This window comes from Boleophthalmus pectinirostris, unplaced genomic scaffold (assembly GCF_026225935.1).
Source record: "Boleophthalmus pectinirostris isolate CB_2022bp ecotype Guang Dong unplaced genomic scaffold, ASM2622593v1 HiC_scaffold_5, whole genome shotgun sequence".
NCBI lineage: Eukaryota > Metazoa > Chordata > Actinopteri > Gobiiformes > Gobiidae > Boleophthalmus > Boleophthalmus pectinirostris.
The window spans coordinates 20,988,917-21,011,346 of NW_026571404.1; the positions used below are offsets into that span (position 1 = coordinate 20,988,917).

Consider the following 22,430-nt stretch of genomic DNA (forward strand, 5'->3'; position numbering starts at 1 on the left):
GAAGTGCACCCTGTTGTAACACACCATAATTGTTCATAAAAGCTTAGTAATTGGGGCTCATGTGTTTGATATGTTCTAACTGACGCATTATGAAGTGAGTATATTCTCAGTCTATTCACCAAATAATTTTATTTCCACATTGTCTCATACTATAATTAAAAAATGGTTACAAAACTGAAAAATGTTGTCTTTTTACATTACAACAAAAAATTAAGTGAAACACAAAATCAAAAGCTGCCATACAGATGTCCAAAATAGAATGAACTAATAAATACAGTATCAATAGTATAATAGTTTGATTTGATCCATTTAGGCCTACAGCACCTCTGTAAGATATTATACAATCATATAGAAATTATATAACAAAGCACTTTTTTTTTTTTTAGAAAATACTCAAATACATAAGCAAATGAACATAACCCATAGTTTGACATAACATAAGTTATATTGAGTTGCTCCTGCAGTTCTGAGGCACAGACGTGCGGGACATTTCCATTTGCACTGTTGACATTGGATAATGCTCTGACTCCTCTGCAGGCCTCCAGCGGCAGTGCAGGATCACTTCTCTCACCTCCTGCCTAAAGTTGGAGTTGAGGAAGCCATAAATGATGGGGTTGATGCAGGTGGAGGACATGGCCAGCAGATGGCATAGAGAGAACAACAGGTTGTGATGACACACAGGCAGAGCCTCCTGTTTCCAGTCTGACAGCACATTGAAGATGGTGAGTGGCAGCCAGCACAGAGCAAAGGCTGTGATGAGTGCAACCAGCATGATGTTGATTCTGCGACTATGGGTGACCCTCTGACTCTCAGGGGTCCTCACTCGGTCCAGCATGTCTTTACGATGTCTCAGTCGCACAAAAACACGAACATAACAGAGCAGCACCAACAAAAGAGGGCCACAGTACTGAAACACCAATAGCCACGTGGTATAAGCCAGCCTCTGTTTAGGTGATGGCCAATGCTCCATGCAGGCTTCCATATGTGGAGATTGTGGGCCATGGGAAAAGAGGTGGCGGAAAGAATTCAAAGGTGCAGAAGTGTTTTTCTCGCTAAAAGATGAATTATAAGTTTCAGTTGAATCTTGAGTACGGAGGGAGGATTTTGGTATGGGTACATTAGTGTATGGTTCATTGCTGAGTAGTTGAAAGGCCAAAAATGGTGCAGATGTACAGCAGGCCACAATCCAGATGAGAAGTACTGCTGTGTAGGCCTGTGGAATACTGGGCTTCCATCCAGATGGGTTAATGATGAGCTGATGTCTTTCTAAAGCAATAAACACCAATGACAAGACAGACACAGTCACAGACACACATTGGATAAACGGTACTAGGCGACACATGAGGGCCCCGAACACCCAGTGGTCCATGAGCGTGTATATGACTGTGAATGGGAGGCAGAAGACGCACACCAGAATGTCAGAGAATGACAGATTGCAGATGAAAATACTGGTGACATTGGCTTTTTCCCTACAACGTGAAATGATGCAAATGAGGCCAATGTTCCCCACCAGCCCCAGCACCATAGTGACGCTGTACCACACCACAAGGCACGTGGTGAGGATGGGGGACATATGGCAGTCATCGTGGGGGCCAAGGAGAGAGAGGTTGGCCAGAAGGCGCGTGTCATTCTTGGGCCACTCCTCCTGTAGCTGTGGTGCAGGGTGACTGGGATGAGCCCATGGGAGGGAGTGAGGAGAGGCGCTGCTGTTTAAGGGCACTAGCAGAGCAGGCGCCAACAGAGAAGACTGGGTTGTGTCGCCACTCAAGGACATTTCGTCAGAACCTCAGAGCCTCCAGTCCTCACAATCAAACTGTCCATCGCAGCAAGCTGAAAATATCTGGGGGGGGGGAAGCACAAAGAAATTTAAAAAATCACACCATGCAGAGAAGAAATAGAGTACATCTTAACTAATATTACAATTAATATAGTATTTTCATATATATTTCATATATATATATATATATATTTTACTTGTCTTGGTTGTTGCAAATGACAACATTTATAAAGTGCCTTTCTGGGGTTTGTATGTTCAGTGTTACATTTTTGTTTGTGAAAGGTCTAATCTGAGTTCTAAAATTGACCTTTTGCTGGTATAACTCAAGTAGGATTTTCAATTGAACCTTGTTTTACGATCTTCGTTATCATGCACTATTTTTGTATCTTGTTTGTAGCCTAATTCTTGTCTTGTTCTGTCACCTTTAGGTGTCTATAAGCCTGATAAAGATGAAAATGCATTAGCAAAGATAGAAGAGAGGTGTTGGGGAATAAAAACAGCAAATTTAGGTGACCTTTATTAACTGTATCACTTTCTCTTTACTAATTATCATGTGAAAGAATAAAAGATAGTGTTAAATTCATTAAAAACACAATGAACCTTAGTTTGCCAATTAGCACTTATTGTGGAACCCAATGCGCTTCAAATCTAGAGAATATATTACTTAAAACAATTGATTTAAGAAAACATAATATGCAAAGATCAGATAGACCTCATTTTTTTAAGGTTATGAATATAATCCATCAGAAAGTGCTAATTGGAGCACTCCTTCTCTTCTCAGTCACACTGGGTCATTCTTATTTACTTATTCAAGCTTGCAATTTTGCCCTATTGTGTGTTCAACATTGTAATCTCATTATCAACTTGATTGCCTAGATACCTATGAGTTAATTAAACAGTTCTCTTTGGTTGTGCAGCTGCTCCTAGCTTATTAAACTGATTGATTAGATAATTTGCTTAACTAATGCTGGTTAAAGGGGTAAGGTTTTATCTTGAAGTACATGCTGTATATGGCTTGCTTTGTTGTGTGTATGTTCTTTGTATTTACCTTTAGCATCCCTGCTGCTTCTCAAAGTATGCTTAATGAATTAAAATGTATTCAGGTCCTTTTCTATTTTGTAAAAGTGCTCTTCCCCAAGTACCTGGGGTCATTAAATGGAGCGAGGGTCGCAACATAAGAGTGTACGTGTAATCCTCATCTGACAATAATTACTGCTCACAGTAGATGAGCACCATGGCAGGTCTCAGTCATTAGGATAGTGCAAATAAAATTACTGTGCACACATGAGCCTTGCCTTCAGTTTTTTGCACTGCACAATAAAGCGTGCAGCAAAGTGAAAAGGGCACGACATTGTCAGAATCCTAAAAATGGATTATAACTCTCTCCCTCAAACCTGCCACCGTGTGCTGTGACAAGCAGACAAAATGAGCCTGTCATTCCCCATTAAAGGCACATACACTTAGCTATCAGTCACTTCATGGTGCATCATTACTAATCTACTTTGGCAGTGTGTGAGTGAGCTTCAGGCAGGGCAGCACAGAATCGATTATCCAGTGAAGAAATACATTATGTCACCTCTAACTAGATGTAACAAACTGGAGGTCTATTATAGAGAACGTCCTGTAAGTCCACTTGACAGCAAAAAGACACAAATCCCTGTGTGCAGTGAAACATATTTGCAGCATGAAGAGCACAGTGACCTGGCACAGAACTGCCCATCAAAGTCAGCATCAGAAAAAGCTTTTTCATACCACAGAGTCAAAGAGTACTGAAGTGTACTTTCTACTGCAAAATGTGACAATGATTCAAAGCCATTTCACATAGAGTTGAGTGTTTTTCTATCTGAATACACTTTAGAGGTTGTTATTCATTTACTTCTACCTCAAAACACATTTTATAGTTTAATTCATAGTTTGGTTTTGTGTTGTATTTTCAATCAACCACAACGTTTTTAAATGAATGGCAAAATAACAAAGCAATACATGAACATGATACAGCCAACCATATGTGTTGAATATGATTATAAAATATTAGGAATGAAATAAAATCTTTTAGTATAGTACAGTACAGTCTGCAATCTGATAACATCAGTATTGTTTCTTTGGTAGAGGGCAGTCAGTAAATGGTGAAAACCACAGAAAAAAAGGTACTAGTACTTTTATGTAAATACATATAAAAAATGCATATCCCATATCCCCTAAGCTGCTACATTCAAATCCTTTACCTTAAGATGCATTTTCCATGCATACATGCTCCTTAATTGGGATGATTTTTCTCAGACCATACTGAGAAAAATCATTAAAAGATGGTTCTCCTGCTGTCTCAGTTAGCTTCCTATAAGGCAAACACAGTGACAAGCTTTCGACCTTAAATAACAAACCTTGCCTCATTATTTGTGTCTATGATTTTTTGGTTCCTTAGATGTTGCTGTTCAGGAACCGTTTCCAGTTATCTATTTCGCCATATGGCACCCATTAAAATAATAAGAATGGCTTAGCCAATTAATAGAATAAGTACAGTAGTACATACAAATAAAAATGCTATGTGTAATGTAGTATGTTAATATAATAATATTTTCAGTGTAACAAACACAGCACAAGACATTTGCATGACCATGATGAATGCAAAATAAAAATTCATAACCAAAGTCTTTATCACATTACATTGTCAGAAACATACCTTTAAGACTGGCCTGTGGGATACAAGGCTGACAAAGGAAGAGCTGCTCTTAACAGGTGTGTCCGTGCACTGAGTTGGTCCAGAAGGTGCGCATCTTCACAAGCTGAGCGCCTGATGCATAAGCTGCGTGTCTGAGAGAGGTACCACGAAGACGAGAGAATTTACGCTTCTGGGTGTCACTGCTGTCACGTAGTGGTGGGCTCGTGTAATTACATCAGTGACAGGTTAATGTTTTATGGACAGTGATGGGGAGATTATTTAATGAAATGAAAATGTATTTAGTTACAGAATACTGAATACCTGCTTTAAAATGTATTTGTAATGTATTCTGACACATGGGCCAATCAGAGTACTGTATTCTGAATACTTATTGATCCACAAGGGAAATTACTTGATTTCACGCAGAGTTGCATAGAAGTTATAGTGCAAAGACGTAACACGGGATTAAAAACAGCTTTGTGTTTGTTTCAAAGTATGTTATGCATTTCCAATCACAAATTAAAGAAAGAAAAATTACGCACTCACTATAAGAACGTTTTCCTCTTTTTTTCTCTCATTGATTATGTGCAGTTTGAAGCCTAAATTGTGTGATCTGACGAAATACCGTAACGTATTCCTTTGATTTTAGAAAAGTAACTGTAATCTGAATGCCACCATATAAAAAAATTAACTATACTCAAAATCAGTATTCTGAATACGTATTTTCAGTACATGAATTCAGTTACTTCATTTTCGGTGCTGCAAGATCTTACAGTGATATTACAGAGAATATGGTGACACGAGTAATCCATATTTCAATTATTTTTTATTTAATTTTATTTTATACAATTATGAGAGTATAAAAATCACTTATTACCTTTACTGATTAAAAAAAAAAGATTAATATAATTCTTCTATATGTTTATAATAATACAACAAGCTTGGGTTGTTTTACCAGTTTTTGTTCAGCTTATTTTTAGACAATGTTGGGACAAATTGGGGGACCACCAATCTCTTCCGTTAATGGGAAAACAGTATTAAAAGCAAACATTAATCAAGTTGTCAGCTAGTCAATTTTCATTTTTCTTTACCCACAGGCAAGCCAGATTCAAAATATTAACTAAATGGGTGAGCACTCTGTAGTCTTGTCCGATTTAAGCACTACTTTGGCAGAGCAGACTTCTTTGTCCACAATAAGCTCACAATCTTCAGGGACCTCCGCATTCTCATCAGGCAGCCTTATAGTAATATGAAAGAGAAATGTCATAAACTAAACTTTGAAAATGCTATGGTTTTATAGAATAGACATCTTACATGGTACAGCAGCTTATACCGTCCTCGGAACATAAGCAGTTCATGCAGTCTTCCACCCACGCAGAGCCAAACTCATGCTCTACTCCTTCTTTATCCACACAGCCTGAATGAAAAGTAAATACAGCCCAAAGAAACATAATTACCTTTATATTCATGTGTCACGGATGTGATTTGATAAATCTTATGTGCGTTACACTTAGTCATGCATTTAATAAAGCATTTAAAGGTGCAGTGATTTTTCTGGTGGAGGCCTGCCACTTGCTTGTTTAAAAGGAGATGCTGTTGCTTTGCACGGAATGTTCCGCTTTATGACATTAACTTTCAATCGCAGTTTAATTTGATTGTAGTAGTTTTTACTGCTAAAATCCCTTACAAATATGCATTCTTACTAAGAGTCGGGTTTCCTCTGCAAAGAAAAAAAGATCAATTTAATTCCAGGTAAAACAAAAACATTTTCATGCAGACCTGCAACTGTTGGACCCCCCACCAGAAACGTTACAAATTGCACCATCAATTAAATAGATTGTGAAGTTGTAAATATGTAAAATACTTTATAGTAACACTTATAGTATTTATAGTATAAAGTATCACAGTGGCAGAGGTAGTAATACTGATAACATGTTAAGTAGTAAAGAAATAATAATATTACTAAAATAAATAAATTGTGCCCTAAATGGATGTAGCTATGCACTCACCTGTTGCGCTGCCATCCTTGAACTGTACCGTTTCAAAGACGCACTGGGAGTTACTCAAGACTACCAGCCCCAGCAAACTAAGTAAAACTGCAAGTGATGCCTTAAAAAAGAAATCATTGTAATACAATCATGCAATATTTAAGGCTGAATAACATAATGTAGTGGCATAATAAAAGGTCAGTTTGTTCAATTAATAACTTATAACTGGTAATATTAACTCGTACATGCACAAATTCACTCTCTATAATTCTCAAAATAATGTGAGATAAACAACTTAAATATTACCAGTCAATATGATCTGTAGTATCATGCCAGTAAATGTAAAAGTTGAAATTACATACCATTCTGAAAGGCAAAGTCAGTCTGCAGAAGGCTAGTCTGTGTGATAACTCCCATGTGCAAACCTTTTATATCTAATGGGTCTCTAAAGATTACTTTAGAGGTGGTGTCAAACTGTATTTATTTTAGGGGTGGGAATTTGATTTGCTACACTTGATAATTTTCCTCAACATATTTGATTCTAACCATCATTAAAACTTAAAATAAAATGTGCCTTTAAAGGAAATCTCCAAAGAATGGAACATGTAATTTATGTAAACATTTATTGCCAAAGGGCTGAGATGGCACACACAATGTTAATAAAGCATGAGATGTAAAACAGTTGTAAAGTGAGTACCTTCAGTATTGTAAACAATGCATTTTAAGTTCTGTTTCCCATTATTTTGAACAAAAATGAATTACTCAATATAAAAACTGCAGCTCTACAGATGTGTTCTATTCAATAGAAAATTTAATTACAGATGCCAATAATATCACAAAATAAATAATATGTAAAAAAAAAAACAAAAAAAAAACACATTTTACCCAATAGGGAAAATAAAAATATAATTAACAGTTTTACAAGTTTAACTTTTTTCTCCATTAAAATATAGCTTTGTAAACATCTTATTTAAAAAAAATAGAAAACATTAGTGAAGGTAAAGGTAGGCTAGGTGAGATAAAGGTAGGTAAGGTAAATAATGCATAATTCCTGTGGTTTGGCCTGTGTAAACATATTTGAGCATGAATGGCTTTTTTCCAAAAGTATTCAAACTGACATGAAACCCACCAAGTTTATCATATAAATATGTGTCAGACTTAAGACTTTAAATAAGACTTTTTAAACATTTTCAACAAATTAGCATTGAAAGATTAAAGTTGGTTATAAATAAAAGTAATGAGGTAAATAAATGAATTCATACAAAAACTACTCCTATTGGCCAATCATTGATTTCATGAAGGCAGGTTTACTGAAAGGCCAGTTGTACTGATTGGGGACTGGGCCATTTACATTGCACTCAAAGAATGAAAACATGGGGAACCAGATGCGCGCCCTCCTGCTGTGCTGGTAGGCTCGTGTATTGGCTAAGGTGTGGTAGTAGAGGAAGAGGCGAGTGGTAATGTAGAAGGCAATAAATACATCAATGGAGTAGTGCTCATGAGCCGCCAGGATAAAGAAAATCCCAAACAAATTCAGCACCCAGGAAATGGTGTGAATGAGATTCCAGGTTCGAGGAGTGTCTGTAACAGAAAATAAAGGTTAAGCTCTGGCCATTATTGCAATTCTAAGCACAAACCAACCAAGACTAGAGATTGGAGTGCATTGATGAGCCTTACAAGTAAAAAAAAAAATAAAAAAATGGTGCTCCTCAAGGGCTACCTATGAACATTAAAATGGCAAAATAAAGCTTTCTATTGAATAATTTACAGCCCACTTTTTGTAATAAAAGGACTTTTCAATAAGAGTGCCTTGGCTGATCTGTTTAAGCCCCTTTAACTATTTGCACTGTTAAATTATACAATAGGAGGCTTGATTTTGCCATTCACATACAAACTAAGATGCCTAGGCTACATATTTGAATACGCCACAGGCTTTTTACCTTTTGAATCAATGCAGACAGGAAATGGTTTGGAATGGTAAAAGCACATTTACATTTAAACACTTAATTAACACATAGGTTAAGTGGGGGTTGATTCACTGACATTTCTCTCTATAAGGAAAGGGTGGTCAGTAAAGCTTGGACCAGTTTCCCAAATGTGTTCAGGTTCTACTCATGCATTTTTATAGAAATGCATTTTGAACTTACATTCAGTTACAAAAAAGTTGAGCATTGTGATGACTACAGTGTGTCCACTGAACATGTAGTCCCCACAGGTTTGGACCCCAGTCAGAGTCATGCCAAAACCAGTCCAGATTGTCAAGGCTCTCTGTATTTTCTCCCAAGCATCATCATATGCCTGTAAATAGAAAAAAAATGCTGTTCTTATCATCTTTTACATTTTAACATACTACGGATGATAACCAAATGAAACATTCAACGACAACCTAATCTTAAAATAAACATGCACGATCCTCCCACCTTACTCGCACACTTGAGGTGCTGCCCAGGCACAGACAAAGAAGTCACAAACATGGTGCAGCAGCGTAGCAGGAACACAGTTCCCATCAGGGAGCACAGTCGTCTAAGGAGAATAGACCTGAAACACAGGGAGGTGCATGTTTTTTGAGATGAATTAAAATGAAGTAGACAGTAGTAGGTAAAAGTACTATAGAATTACCTGTGCTTATGAAGTAAAAGGATCAAAAGGAACATGTAGCAAAGGATGAGGCCACAGGCCTCTGCCATTGCAAAAGCCCAAGGGATTCTGGGGACGCTGTCAGTACACAGACACCAATATCAGTTACTTGATTAGATATGAGCACAGGTGAAATGACTGTGGGGAGTGTTGTATAACATTTCAGATTCAATTGTATTTTTTCTTTAAAAATCTGTGTTTTACCTATCGAGAAATATGTCAGGCAGAGGTGGGTATGTGGTCATATCCGGGACACGCTCATGTACAATGACCATGACAAAGGAGGTAAATCCAAAAACTAAAAACACATATACACAGCTCACGACGGTCTTCCACACCTCGGGGTCCAGCCGTCCAGCCAGGTGCAGACGACACCTCCCATTGGAGTGAATGTGGCACAGAGGGTCTCCTGGATAAGGTCTCGACCGGTCAGTGATCCTGTGCCTCAGTTCAGTCCCATTGCTGCACAGATGATCTGCTCCATTACATCTACGCTCTGAACCTTCCCAGCTCCAGTCTGCCTGAGGAGTGAGAGGGAGTCCAGGGATCAGACTGTCCACAGGCTGGAGGCCCAGCACTTGTAGCTGTGAGTGGTTTTGCATTTGCAGCTGGCGAATGGCTAAGGCCAGTCTCTTGATGTCCCCCAATACAGTGAGGCCCAGAGGAGGGCCACGTAGGTCAGCTTCTGTTAGGGCCAGCAGACTGGGGCCATCCAGTCGATGCTGGGTACAGAGCAGCTCCTCATACTCCCCAAACCCTTCATTCTGCAGCCACTGGGCCACCCGCCTGCAGCTCCAACCACTCACACTGTCCTGCGGCGCTGCCATGCCACTGCAGAGAGACAAATGACACAAGATTACCTCCATCTACTGCAATTAAACTGCTGTTAGAGGAACAAGCACAGACACACATCCTTATGGTATTATGGTGACTTGATCAAAGCCTTGAAAAATATTCAGTCATGTCCTCTTCTACAACTATTCACAATACAAAAGCACCCTCTTTTCACTTGTAAATGATGTTTCAGATGAAGCCACTTGATTTTCAATTTACATACTAAATGTATTTTATCTGCAGCAAACAGACATCACATAACATTCTCAGAAACACATGAATGCACTTCACAGTTTGAGATCATCTGTGATTAATGTATTATTCATAGATGTTTAAACAGTCAGAGAAAAATTAGATCATAGTCATTCATTTATGCCATCTTGTTAACAATACAACCTCTTTACATTAATCAACATAAATATATTCTGTATATTTATACATTGTGACACAACACAAGGTGAAGACAATTTTTAAATTTTAGTTGTGATACTAAAAATTAATGAAGGATCCAGAAAATAACATCTTATATCAGCTACAATTAAAACTGCATGAACAACTGAACTACCTACCTAGTACGCACAAAGTTACATTCTGTGAGTATTACAATTAGACTCTCCCACCGATTTGTGGATCAGCTCTGTTCTGTTTTTCTCTCCCTTTGACCTGTAGATAAGCAGTTTGTCCTGTGCTCCTGCTCCAAAGTTCTAGGGTCCATTCCACAGAAATGCCCTCCTGATAAAGTACATGCTGAATGGAGATGGTCTTAAGAGTAAAACTAAATAATCAAAATTTAAAAGGCAGGCTTTAAATTAGAAAATCAGTCCTGATAAAGAACACAGCTCACTGTACAATTGGCTATCTTACTACTATAATATAGAAAATTTACTAAATATGAACTACACCGGTACCAAATTTGGCCTAAAATGCTCATATAATCCATGAGAAATCCAACTAGAGGCTCTAATAAAACAATAAATCACTAACACAATTTTGAGCAGAGTACCAACATCCACTGTAGTACCAGAGATTACAGAAGTAATCAGCTGGACATTAAAAGCTTTTGAAGGAAGAATGTACAATTATAAATATCTGCCTCAAGCCCTTTATCAATAATGTAGGGTGTCAATAATGAATACATGGCAATTAGCTCGCTATATGTTACCCAGAGCTCCCATCTATACTTCCTTAGAAATTAATATTTTAAAAGCTATTCCAGTGGCGCTGAAACTTACCTCAGCGGAGAAATGCAGTGAAGTCTAATGAAAAATAAGATATTTTTAAGTCGTGATACGAGTTTACCAGCAGCATTACGCAGTTTTTCTGGCCTGAGGTTTTTGGGATGTGTGAGTGCCCAGTCAGCTGGTTTGGCTGGCTTACACTGTGAGTCACATAGGACGTGACAGAGCACAGAGAAAAGCGCTCCAGTGTTTAAGCTCTATTCACAACACCCTACTGTGGGAGTTACGCCACAGAGATACTTTACGCATCAAATCAACCCACCGAAGAAAATAGAATAGTACACGAGTTTGGTAAAGTTACGACACACTCGTATTTCAAAATATGTGGATATTAAGTTTAAACAAACATTAAACATCAGAGACAACAGAGACAAATCTTACCAAATCTTGTGTCAGAGCGCAGTGGGAAGTGTTTGTTGCGCCCTCGGTTTACGCGTCAACTCCAAGCAGTATTTTGTAGTCAACGTGCTTTTGATACCAAGCAACCCCAAACAGGAAGAATACGAACAAGCAAAATAGTGAAGAGAAACGACTCGACTGTCCCCCCGTGGCGCTGCTGCTAAACTACACCAATGATGTGGACGTAGAACTCACAGACCACCTTTCCATTTCACCACTTTATCACAAAATATCCCTCTGAAGTAAAAGTCTTCATCAAACTTCATGCTTGGACTTCTAAGTAAAGAAAATTACGTTTTTCCATAAAAAGCAAATATCAGAAATGTAAACCTCTATTGGATGAATGTTTTTGTCTCACTCAACTTGGGAAGGAATTAGTCGAATTTCTTTTATCAGAAATATATCACATTAAATTAACCCATAGCAATTTTACATCCTATTTGACAAAGTCTTGGTGTTTCCATTATGTGACGTTTTCTATTTTTCTGTGATAATTCATTAGTTAATTAATTTACCAAAACCTAAATTATGCACTAATCTTCCAGCTGGATAGAAGTGAACAACCCTAGCTCAAGATATTTGCAGCATGACAATTTTTCCTATATGGGGACAAGTAGCCTTAATCTTTCAAATTAATAAAGAAATCAGTTACAACTCTGTTAACTTGGAATTCCAAAAGAGCCCACATAGCATATATTTAGCCTACATTATCATTTATTGTACTACCTTATAACATGGGAGAGTTCAATCCTTAACATCACATCATTGCCAAACTGCACCACCTGTCCATGACACTCACACACTACGACACAGTCTGCTCCTCCTAGACCCACTCGTCAGGAAAACACAGCTCAGGAAAACACAGGTCAGGAAAATACATTATTGCTTCATTTAAACCATGGAGGCAACAGAAAACCATCAGCCAGAATCAGAATGTCAGTTAGGTAGTAACACAAAAAGAAGCTGCCCCTCTGTTGGGGATCTGGAGCAGATTTTATATTCAGCTCCTCGATCATGCCGCCATGGAGATGAGGTATGGCCCAACCTGTATCTGGGAGACATGTGAGTATTAAGCCATATTTATGCTCATTGGAGATCACTAAGTTTTCATTGGTCAGAGAGTTCTTGATCAATCAGCCAATCAATACATTTTTAATATTTGCTTAAGCAATTAAAAGCTATAGGAAGTAAATTTTATACTGTATGCAGAGGAAATATCTATGTGGGACTATCTGGAAACCTAGGAGAGATGAATATACTAAAACAAATATCTCCTAAAAAAAGGTTTGTCATTTCTTTACTGTAATTAATGTGCTAATTACTGAAAGTATAATTTATTATATTAGTCACTATGTAACATTTTTCATGGAGGGTCTGCCACCTGCTTGTCTCCATGGAGATGTAATGAAATGTTCCATAGTATGGCATTAAAATTCTATCTTCATGGAAATAAGCAGGTGACACCACTAGATGAAGTTATAGGCCGGATCTGAGGAGAGGTGACCCCCATTCACAGTGAGAATGTTTGTTTTCCAAGATATTTTTTTTAGCAATAAAAACACCTGTAAATGACAAAATGCAATACCAATAAGTAGTTACAGCATAGTTCCATGTAGCAAACTAATTAAATTATTAAAGAATATTGGGTTTGTGGTTTGGACCAGGTTTATGTCCCATGACAAATTTGGACTCTGGCAGCTTGGTATTACCCATGTGCTAAACGCAGCACATGGAAAACTCTGCTGCAAAGGGAGTGACGATTTCTATGGGACCACAGTGAAGTACTACGGGATTCCCGCCAATGACTTGCCAACCTTTAATCTGTCACCTTTCTTCTACCCCGCTGCTGAGTTCATCCACCAAGCTCTAAACACAGGAGGTACAGATGTAACAGGTGGAGTGAAAATCTACAATAATTCTCATTTAGCTTTCATAAGGCTTAGCTAGGTATAAATATGTAATTTTGTTACCTAGACCAAGAGTTGTTGAATTTCTTTTGTGCTGACGTGTTTTGCAGGAAAAGTGCTGGTGCACTGTGCAGTGGGGGTCAGTCGTTCTGCTGCTCTGGTCCTGGCTTACCTCATGATTCACCATCACCTTAGCCTGATCTCCTCCATTGGACATGTGCAGCAGAAACGATGGATCTTCCCAAATAGAGGCTTTCTGCGGCAGCTCATTTCGCTAGATCAAAAACTGCAGAAGGAAAATTAAATAAAGTAAGTAAAGTTTCAAAAAAAAGAAAAACATCCTTTTAAATCTTGCCCATGAATGAATGTTCCAAAACGTGAGTATGACTTCCAAAAGTACAAAAGCTATTATTTATTTATAAATAGTAATTCATATGTAACAAACATGAAACAAATTTGAAAAGCGTGTCTTAACTGCTTTCTAGGACCATAGTTTCAGCTTTCACTTCAACTAATTACTTAATTACCTGTGAAGAACTATATGCTTACTTTAAATACATCTCTGACACTGAATCCAGCTTTATAATGGAGCTCAACAGTGACTGCCCACCCCCCTGTTCCTAAACTAATTAAACCTAATCCTAACAAAATTTCCCATTAATTTTCCTTATAGACTTTACAAAAAGACAAAAAAAAAAAAAAAAGTGACCACAAGACCTATAATTTTATTTCAAATCTCTTTCTGAAACTTTATAAACTGCAAAGACATTAAAACATTTTGCAGAATCGTGTGTTTTAAACTGAATTTTTGGACTTAAAACAACTGCATTATCGATATTAGTTACTGAGTAGCTGGTTAGCCTCAACGATGTCTTTGCACTATTTTACTAATATTTGAATTTTAATTTTTAGTCTATGGGGAAAAAATTTAAGAAATTTTGCTTCCAGAACCAGAGAGAACAGTCACTCTTGAGTTGCCCAGCAAAAAGAAAAGCTGCATCATTTACAGTATTGCACATTAACCGGTATTTTCTGACCTCAGGACCTTTAGGCATTAACAATCAGGCCAATCAATGCAGCCACACCATTAAATAACTGCACATCAACCAAAGCTCACAGACAACACAGGAGCTATATCTGGACCCAGACACCTGCTCCTGTCTGTCACTGTCCAGTCCGACACAGGGCTGGCAGAGAGGGCACAGCGGACTCCGGCAGCTTCAGAATCACAACAAACGCGCATTATGTCCAGCCAGAAACCATCACAGGAGCTGGGGCGCGTTAAACAGCTAGAGACCATATTGGATTCATGCACTTTGGAGCTCACACCAGTCGATGAGGTCTGGCCAGGGTTGTATATAGGAAATGTGTAAGTCTATTTTAACGTATCATTGTTTCTTATTGAATAGGATTTTTCATTAACATTCTCTTTCAAGCATGCTCTGAATTGTAAATGAATTGGTCATAAAGTTTCGGATGCTTGTTCTTATGCAATGCTCTCAGTTTTTCTAGACTTTGGACAGTTCCAAACAGAATACCTGCTTATACTTCCTTTGTGACAGTGATATACTTTGATAACATAAAACTGTACTACTACAGCTGCATTTTATATGTGTTTGGCAGAGCTGTGGCACAGAATAAAAAGACGTTATGTAAGCTTGGCATCACTCATGTCCTAAATGCGGCGCACTCTAAACAGGGGAGCATTGGTGACCAGAGATTTTATGGAGACACCTGTGTGTACTTTGGCATCCCAGCAGAGGATTCAGATGAGTTTAACCTCAGTCAGCATTTCAGACCAGCAGCTGAATTCATCCACACAGCTTTGAAGACCAAAGATGGTAAAAGTCAAAGGAATTGGCAACACTCATTAACATTATCAGCACTAATGCTTGGTGTTTGTACAGGGAAAGTACTGGTCCATTGTATCATGGGGGTGAGTCGCTCCGCCTCTTTGGTTGTGGCGTATTTGATGTTGCACCAGCGTCTGACTTTATCCAATGCTTTGAAACACGTCATACAAAAGAGGTCCATTTACCCCAACAGACATTTCCTATCTCTGCTCCTAAAGCTTGATGACCAGCTAAGCTTCAAAAGGAGGTTTTGCCCATTACTTTGATATTCCATGTTTAATTGTGTTGTTTATTTTTATATGGCTTTTGTAATGAGAAAGATGTTATTTTGTATGCAATTCAAATTACTCAACATTGCACTTTATATATAATGTCAAATGTGTGTCCTTAATAAATTGTGGTGAAGTGTTTTTCATTATTATTGTAAATATATTTATAACATTTATATGCATTACAATAGCAACTTTTTATGATTTTTCAGCATGACAATGGATACTATTTTAATTTACATTGTGTGACAAACTTACCTACACTTCTTTGGCTTATTCCATAACTGACCCAACAATGGCACTGGCTTATTTGTTGGTATTTGAGGCCGTCTGATTTCTTTTAGCCCCACCAGTGTCACTTGGCACTTGAATGGCAGTCCACATGAAGCACAGTGTGTTACATAAGAGTCTGCATGCACGGAATCCAAGTCACTCAGTTAATGATAAAGTGCAGAGGGTACTACTACTTTTCTTTATACGCTGAACTTAATTATTTGAATGGGCAGAGAAAACCTATTTAGATGCAGTGCAGATTTGTACCTAATGAGCATATGATTACATAGCTATTAAAGGAAACAGTTGAGAGCACGTCTGGAATAACAAGTGCAGCCATGCAAAGACACTCGAGCAGGAAAAGCTTGTCATGAAACGGGTAAGATTATAAAACTGAAGTCAAAATAGTGTATAAAGTAATAGTACTGCACTGTTGTGATGTGGTTGGTAAGGCTTTTTTATGGTTGGTTACCCTTTTCTCAGCATGTCACTCAGAGATCAACACTATGAACCTCCGTCAGTGGCAGAGCTGCAGGATTTTTTGCAGCGGGACCAAAAGCCTACAGGACATGTCAATCAAGTGTGGCCAAACCTGTACCTCGGAAATGAGTGGGTAATATTAACAAATAACACACTGGGTATATTTATACAGAGTAAGATAACTAGACTAATCAGATAACCCAATAACTAGATTACATTTTATCTTTTATAAATAAGAAGAAATCAGCTTGCTCACATCATAACTGTAGAAATTGACCAATATGATTTTTTGATGATGATGATGATACCCATTGTTTAGAATCACAATCCTTTTTTTTTTTTTTACCATAAACTGTGCAGTTATTTATACACACTTAAGTATTAAAATAAAGTTATTTTAAGCAGCCAGTCAGACAAAACAAAATATTGGCCTGTGCTGGAGATTTTGGGTAGATAGATACGCTAAAAAGTTCAAATATCTATCTCTACATAACTGTTGCCATTACATTTCAATAATCTGATAACTCTGGAAATCAGATAATGATCATATTTTTGGTGTGCATGTGAACATAGCCTGTGACTTAGATCCAAAAGAGATTCAGTGTAACTGTTACTAAATGTTTTCAGGGTGGCAGCTCGAGATAAGGGCACTCTTCACAGTTTGGGCATAACACATATTGTCAATGCTGCTCATGGACCTCCCAACCCAAGTCCAGGACAACTGTACTTCCACGTCAACACAGGCCCACGCTTCTACAGAGATATGGCTGTAGATTACTATGGGGTAGAGGCAGACGATGCAATAGATTTTATCCTGAGTCCATTTTTCTACCCAACTGCTCGCTACATTAGAGCAGCTCTGGGGATGGGAGGTAAGACTCAAGCCAGTACAAAAATGAGCTTAGTGTGGCTTGTTCCATTGGCTTTTCTTCTTTAACCCTCTGGCATAGTTCGGCACATTTGATGTGTTTTTTACTTTTCATCACTTGATAATTTTGTACACATTCATCCAAAAAGCATGAAATGTGGTGAGGCGGTGGCTTTTTGGAGGATGTTTAAATTTTCTGCTCAACAACCACATCAGACCATCAGATCATTGATGACTGATCATTTTTATGATTTTAACGCTTTAAATGCCATTTCATATCACGCAAGGACCAATTGTTTTGTTGGTAAAACACAAATTTTGATATTTGTCCAATCCAATCCATTTTGTGCTGTTTCCTTGCAGCCTGATAAAAGCATTTGTTTTTGTGCATTGGTAGATTTTGTGTAATGTGACATACTCACGTTTGTATCGTTAAGCGTATAAAATGTGCATTGAATTTGGACATCCATAAAACATTTCTGTTCATTATTACGTAACTTTCTTTTGGCTCAGTCTTCTCAGCTACTTCTGCTCTAAATATTGATACTTTAAAAAAAAAAAGTTTTTATTTTATTATTTTGAATTGACATAGATTTCGGCTGAAAATTACACAAATGATTTCTGTCCAAAATGTGGAAAGCAAAGCAGATTATTTTAACCTCTTTTCTTGCAGCCAGCAGCAACAGTAATTTTTGTACATTGTGACTTTTTGTGTAATATTAAATCCGCAGACTCAGATGTGATCATCAGATGTGATAATTATGTGATTGCTCTGCACCAGATCACAGTTTTCAACATGTACAGACTCAAACAAAGCAGATTTTTCCCATTGAAATGCATTATAATTACACAGGGACCTCTCATCGAGAAATGTCGCCAACTACTGGTCATGGATGTTTATTTTAAAAAAGCACATTATATCATTATAATGCATTTTTATGGGGAAAATCTGGTTTGTTTGGCATAGTCTGAACATGTTGAAAACTGTGTGATCTGGTTTAGAGAAGTAAATATGATCACTTTTGAGTCTGAAGCTCAGTTAGAAATGTTCACATGTAAAAATGCATGTTTAAGGTTTCCATGGGAATGAAATCCAAAACTGCATTTTGAATGGGTTTCAGTGGTGCATTTTACGCATTCAGTAATGCAAATGTGAGTATTTGATATTACACAAAAAAATCACAATGCACAAAAACTACTAATTTTGATCCACCCCAGGCTGCAATAAAGGAGCTCAAAATACTCTTCTTTGCATTTCACATTTTAGAAAAAAATCATCATTTGTGTAATTTTCAACCAAAATCAGGGTTGATTCAAAAGAGAAATAGAATTTAAAGGGTTAAAAAACAAAACAAAAAAAATCCTGAATGTCCAAATATTATGCACGTTATGTGCTATTCCAGTTTATTTATTTTAACTGAGCTTCTTGAATTAAAAACAAAACAAAAAAACATGGTTTTGCATGGCTTAAAAGTACAAGGATAGTTGTTAAATGTTGTTTTATTATGTAATACCTTTTGTTTTTATGGAATACCTTTTTTGTTTCTTTCAGGGCGAGTGTTTGTCCACTGTCTGATGGGAGTGAGTCGCTCGGCCACTTTGGTCCTGTCCTTCCTCATGATTTGTGAGGGCCTTCGTCTTCAGGAGGCAGTGCAGGCAGTCAGAGCACACAGGGATATTTGCCCAAATGCAGGATTTCTACAACAGCTCCGCAGTCTCGATAAAGGCCTAGAGAGGGAGAGAAGACGACGACACCAAGCTCAAAAACTGTAAAACATCACAGCACAACAAAGCCAATACACAATAACAGAGATGGGAAGTTAACCTCATCTGAGACACTTAGTCTGTTATGTTGTTTATATATAAATTGTAAATAAGGTTCATGTGTACTGTACGGCGTAAACCTATAATAGTAGTTGCAAATGTATGAATTTTGTGGCATGATCTGTTGAAGATGTAATATTTGAACTTATTGTTAATAATAATGAAAAACATTTTAAATTATTTTTCTTTTTATATTGTGTGTCTGATTACAGTAATATAGGCTTACACATTTTATCAGTACTGCATAATACATTAATGTACCCTCACAATATTTCTGGCTTGACTCCCACCTCTAAACATGATACAAAGACATTTCTATCACTGCAGTCGTGACACTGAGCAGGAGACAGACACACTCTCACTGATGGAGCTGAGGCAAATGATTTGGAGTGACAGGAAACCAGCCGAACCTTTTAACCTGGTCTGGCCCAACCTGTACATCGGAGACGAGTGAGAGAGAAATACATCAGTGGTAATTACACTCAAGGCATTATTAAATTTGAATGTGATTTTTTTTTCTTTTTTTAGGTCTGTAGCCCGAGACAAACCCACCCTCTCTAGTCTTGGTATAACACATATTATCAATGCAGCAGCAGGGAGATATCGCATCAATACTGGTCAACAGTTTTACAGTGACCTGGGACTGAAGTACCTTGGTGTTGAAGCTGCTGATCATCCAGACTTCAACCTTGAACCGTATTTTATGCCCAGTGCAGAGTTCATAGACAGCGCTCTCAAGGAAAATGGTAATGAATGACCTAAATGTTTGTATTGCAATTTAAGCCCAAATAAATGGTGATAAATGTGAAAATGTATCTAATGTAAAAATCAGGGATGCACAATCCTGCTTTTTCAGATTCCAATACTATATTACAGTTTTAAGTATCTGCCGATACCTGATACCAACTGCAGAGACTGAAAACAGCCTTTATTTCTTTTAAAACAAAAATAAAATAAGACAAAACCGATCCAAATGTGTTCTATAGCTGTTATTAACCTCAAGTAACTACAGAACAACTTTGTGAAAATACAAGTTTAAACATTATGAGACTTTCTGGGCTGTCTTATCAGTTTATCCAGTACATCCAACCAGGATATGGGCTGAATCAATATTTGGAAGCCAATTTCTGATCTTATGTTTTCAGTAAGTGTTAATATCAGATACCAGGATCAGATCGGTGCATCCACACTAAAAATTTAACAATATGTAAATCGTCCTTTAGGAGAGTTTGACTGAGACTGTGCAAAATCTGCCCTAATGCACATGGCTTAATACACTACTCCAATTATTGTAAGTCCATCATACTGGGCTGTATAAATATGTGATTTAAATTATGAAGAAGTTTTGCTGCTTGAGTGTGGCGCATTACTTCATGGATTTCATGTCAGTAGTTGTAAAAGCACAAAATCACACTAACACCTATAATGGTATTTTTCACAGCCAGATAAACCAACACATCTGAATTCACCTAAAAAACACTGATCAGTATAAATATATATACACATTTATATTTTACAGGTAAAGTCTTTGTCCACTGTGCTATGGGTGTCAGCCGTTCAGGAGCCCTAGTTTTGTCCTACCTGATGACCTTCCAGGGACTAACTTTGGTGGAGGCCATTACTGCTCTGCGTCTGAACAGAGACATTGGACCCAATTCTGGATTTCTGGAGCAGCTACGACAATTGGACAAGAGTCTTAAGTCTACCCTATGAATCTTAAAAAAAAAAAAAAAAATGTACTTCAAACACTGCTCTGTCAAATTGTGCTTAAATCTGTAACAAGATGAAATGACAAAATAAAACAATAAGCATGCAGTGTGACTTTAAATCATGCACACTCCACAATACAAGTGCTAAAAAGTATTTGTCTCCAAAAATAACCAGGCAAATGAAAGTGGAGTGTCACACCTGACCACATACCGCATTAGAGACCATTATGGAAGCCAGCTTTTTGCATAACAACCATATTGCTTTAATATTAGTAAACTTGACAGAAGGGATCCTCAAAAAAGTAGCCTGTAAAATACAACTGCATGTATTACATTTGTGTTGTGTCAGAGCTGAGGTCAGGTGTTGGAGCCCAGCTGACTCAAAATATCAGGTTACCCACAGGCAGCCTTTCATTCTGGGGAAGTGTAAAAGCCCCCACAGTGACCCACACAAGAGTCCTGAGCCACGCATGGACACACAAACAAAGGAGAGGCCTGCTGTTCCTCTGATGAGGACATTCTCTAAAAAGTAAGTTATATTTGTTTATTTCACTGTAGCCGTCATGTGCGGTGTTTCATGGTGGTACATTAGTTTAAATTGAATACAAGCTCCTGTTACATTACTTGACTTTTAGTTGCGTTTACAATTTTTTTGAATCAAACCAGCTTGGTCCTGTTAATGTGAACAATTACACAACAATCACTTGCAACCACATGAATACCTACATGTTTAAACCTGCTGGGACAATTTATTATTTATTTATCCAGAGGAGTCCTGGTCCCAGATGGGAGTATATTTTACCTGTTGCACTTTGTTGTGCTTGTGTCCAATTCGTTACGCTTAAATTATTCAAATGTGTTTTTTCACCTCTCAGGGGTGCATCATGACTTCCTGTGCGACAAAGAGCCGTCATAGAAACCCTTATGCTGCGGTGCGTGTGGACCCTGACAGTGATTATATCACTCCAGGGACATTAGACCTGGAGCAGATGTTCTGGGCCGGCTCTGGGGCACAATACACACACGTGGATGAGGTTTGGCCCAATATCTACATTGGAGATGAGTGAGTCCTTAAGAAATCCACAGGGATACATTTTATTAAAAGAAATCAACACTATGAATTGTAATATATGATTCCAAAACAGAAAGACAGCTCTGGAGGTAGAAGGTCTAAGGGAGCTGGGCATCACCCATGTCCTGAACGCAGCAGAGGGGAAGTTTAATAATGTGCTGACTGGAGCCACCTACTACAGTGACTCACACATTCAGTATCTGGGTGTGGAGGCCGATGACAAACCCACATTTAACATGTCCCAGCACTTCTGCTCCACAACACAGTTCATCCATGAAGCGCTCAGGGATCCCCACAGTGAGTACTGGACCAAACATGTTTGTAGACTCAGTCAGAAATGATATAATCTTAATATGTGTCTTTCAGACAAAGTGCTGGTGCACTGTGTGATGGGGCGGAGCCGCTCTGCCACCTTGGTCCTGGCTTACCTCATGAGCAAACACAGTTTAACTGTGGTGGATGCCATTGAGCATGTGCGACAGCGCCGCTGTATTCTGCCTAATCATGGCTTCCTAAAGCAGCTCAGGGCTCTAGATATCACACTACAAGAGGAGAGACTAAAACAGAAGAAACAGCTGCAAGGTCAATGAAGGTCACCATTTACAACACACTGAATATACCGCTATTGAGATGCCACTGCAGC

General features: G+C 38.0%; 6 protein-coding genes across 7 annotated transcripts; 4 read left to right on the forward strand and 2 right to left on the reverse strand.

Moving 5' to 3' along the window:
- Positions 1-442: 442 nt before the first annotated feature.
- On the reverse strand, positions 443-1,774 carry LOC110156883 (neuropeptide Y receptor type 4-2-like). Its single transcript, XM_055162969.1, has 2 exons — positions 1,120-1,774; positions 443-1,023 (listed from the first exon to the last, which is right to left on the reverse strand). The coding sequence occupies exons 1-2, from the start codon at positions 1,772-1,774 to the stop codon at positions 443-445; spliced, it is 1,236 nt and encodes a 411-aa protein (XP_055018944.1).
- Positions 1,775-7,030: 5,256 nt separating this feature from the next.
- Positions 7,031-11,649, reverse strand: LOC110157181 (sphingomyelin synthase-related protein 1-like). Of its 2 annotated transcripts, none has more exons than XM_020921457.2 (6): positions 11,515-11,649; positions 9,266-9,892; positions 9,044-9,139; positions 8,845-8,962; positions 8,572-8,722; positions 7,031-8,005 (listed from the first exon to the last, which is right to left on the reverse strand). In XM_020921457.2, exons 2-6 carry the CDS (start codon positions 9,886-9,888, stop codon positions 7,698-7,700), a joined length of 1,296 nt encoding a protein of 431 aa, XP_020777116.1. In that variant the 5' UTR covers positions 9,889-9,892; positions 11,515-11,649; the 3' UTR covers positions 7,031-7,697. The 2 variants fall into 2 exon arrangements, with proteins under 2 accessions (XP_020777116.1, XP_020777117.1); XM_020921458.2 differs by lacking the exon at positions 11,515-11,649 and adding an exon at positions 11,128-11,494.
- An 881-nt stretch (positions 11,650-12,530) lies between these two features.
- Positions 12,531-14,612, forward strand: si:ch211-223p8.8 (dual specificity protein phosphatase 13A family protein). Its single transcript, XM_055163093.1, has 5 exons — positions 12,531-12,594; positions 12,742-12,816; positions 13,197-13,411; positions 13,550-13,748; positions 14,482-14,612. The coding sequence occupies exons 2-4, from the start codon at positions 12,782-12,784 to the stop codon at positions 13,741-13,743; spliced, it is 444 nt and encodes a 147-aa protein (XP_055019068.1). The 5' UTR covers positions 12,531-12,594; positions 12,742-12,781; the 3' UTR covers positions 13,744-13,748; positions 14,482-14,612.
- A 60-nt stretch (positions 14,613-14,672) lies between these two features.
- On the forward strand, positions 14,673-15,710 carry zgc:153981 (dual specificity protein phosphatase family protein). The gene is made up of 3 exons (XM_020921477.2): positions 14,673-14,808; positions 15,063-15,280; positions 15,347-15,710. Exons 1-3 carry the CDS (start codon positions 14,684-14,686, stop codon positions 15,556-15,558), a joined length of 555 nt encoding a protein of 184 aa, XP_020777136.1. The 5' UTR covers positions 14,673-14,683; the 3' UTR covers positions 15,559-15,710.
- A 1,275-nt stretch (positions 15,711-16,985) lies between these two features.
- On the forward strand, positions 16,986-20,730 carry LOC110156887 (dual specificity protein phosphatase 13-like). The gene is made up of 5 exons (XM_020921117.2): positions 16,986-17,186; positions 18,735-18,951; positions 19,334-19,456; positions 19,535-19,752; positions 20,526-20,730. Exons 1-5 carry the CDS (start codon positions 17,078-17,080, stop codon positions 20,717-20,719), a joined length of 861 nt encoding a protein of 286 aa, XP_020776776.2. The 5' UTR covers positions 16,986-17,077; the 3' UTR covers positions 20,720-20,730.
- Positions 20,731-21,010: 280 nt separating this feature from the next.
- LOC110157198 (dual specificity phosphatase 29-like) lies at positions 21,011-22,377 on the forward strand. Its single transcript, XM_055163087.1, has 4 exons — positions 21,011-21,244; positions 21,591-21,778; positions 21,861-22,084; positions 22,154-22,377. The coding sequence occupies exons 2-4, from the start codon at positions 21,600-21,602 to the stop codon at positions 22,375-22,377; spliced, it is 627 nt and encodes a 208-aa protein (XP_055019062.1). The 5' UTR covers positions 21,011-21,244; positions 21,591-21,599.
- Positions 22,378-22,430: the final 53 nt, after the last annotated feature.

What these genes read in the sequence shown, in the direction of transcription:
- si:ch211-223p8.8 (XM_055163093.1), top strand. Translation starts at nt 12,782, where the DNA reads ATGAATATACTAAAACAAATATCTCCTAAAAAAAG. An exon ending in CAAATATCTCCTAAAAAAAG is followed by an intron (nt 12,817 to 13,196) that starts GTTTGTCATTTC and finishes GGTTTGGACCAG; the next exon opens with GTTTATGTCCCATGACAAAT. An exon ending in CCAAGCTCTAAACACAGGAG is followed by an intron (nt 13,412 to 13,549) that starts GTACAGATGTAA and finishes CGTGTTTTGCAG; the next exon opens with GAAAAGTGCTGGTGCACTGT.
- LOC110156887 (XM_020921117.2), top strand. Translation starts at nt 17,078, where the DNA reads ATGGCTGTAGATTACTATGGGGTAGAGGCAGACGATGCAATAGATTTT. An exon ending in AGCAGCTCTGGGGATGGGAG is followed by an intron (nt 17,187 to 18,734) that starts GTAAGACTCAAG and finishes TGTTTCTTTCAG; the next exon opens with GGCGAGTGTTTGTCCACTGT. An exon ending in CAGCGCTCTCAAGGAAAATG is followed by an intron (nt 19,753 to 20,525) that starts GTAATGAATGAC and finishes TATATTTTACAG; the next exon opens with GTAAAGTCTTTGTCCACTGT.
- zgc:153981 (XM_020921477.2), top strand. Translation starts at nt 14,684, where the DNA reads ATGTCCAGCCAGAAACCATCACAGGAGCTGGGGCGCGTTAAACAGCTA. An exon ending in GGGTTGTATATAGGAAATGT is followed by an intron (nt 14,809 to 15,062) that starts GTAAGTCTATTT and finishes TGTGTTTGGCAG; the next exon opens with AGCTGTGGCACAGAATAAAA. An exon ending in AGCTTTGAAGACCAAAGATG is followed by an intron (nt 15,281 to 15,346) that starts GTAAAAGTCAAA and finishes GTGTTTGTACAG; the next exon opens with GGAAAGTACTGGTCCATTGT.
- LOC110157198 (XM_055163087.1), top strand. Translation starts at nt 21,600, where the DNA reads ATGACTTCCTGTGCGACAAAGAGCCGTCATAGAAACCCTTATGCTGCG. An exon ending in AATATCTACATTGGAGATGA is followed by an intron (nt 21,779 to 21,860) that starts GTGAGTCCTTAA and finishes ATTCCAAAACAG; the next exon opens with AAAGACAGCTCTGGAGGTAG. An exon ending in AGCGCTCAGGGATCCCCACA is followed by an intron (nt 22,085 to 22,153) that starts GTGAGTACTGGA and finishes TGTGTCTTTCAG; the next exon opens with ACAAAGTGCTGGTGCACTGT.
- LOC110157181 (XM_020921457.2), bottom strand. Translation starts at nt 9,888, where the DNA reads ATGGCAGCGCCGCAGGACAGTGTGAGTGGTTGGAGCTGCAGGCGGGTG. An exon ending in CCTGACATATTTCTCGATAG is followed by an intron (nt 9,140 to 9,265) that starts GTAAAACACAGA and finishes GTGTACTGACAG; the next exon opens with CGTCCCCAGAATCCCTTGGG. An exon ending in ACCTCAAGTGTGCGAGTAAG is followed by an intron (nt 8,723 to 8,844) that starts GTGGGAGGATCG and finishes TTCTATTTACAG; the next exon opens with GCATATGATGATGCTTGGGA.
- LOC110156883 (XM_055162969.1), bottom strand. Translation starts at nt 1,774, where the DNA reads ATGTCCTTGAGTGGCGACACAACCCAGTCTTCTCTGTTGGCGCCTGCT. An exon ending in CAGCAATGAACCATACACTA is followed by an intron (nt 1,024 to 1,119) that starts ATGTACCCATAC and finishes CACCTTTGAATT; the next exon opens with CTTTCCGCCACCTCTTTTCC.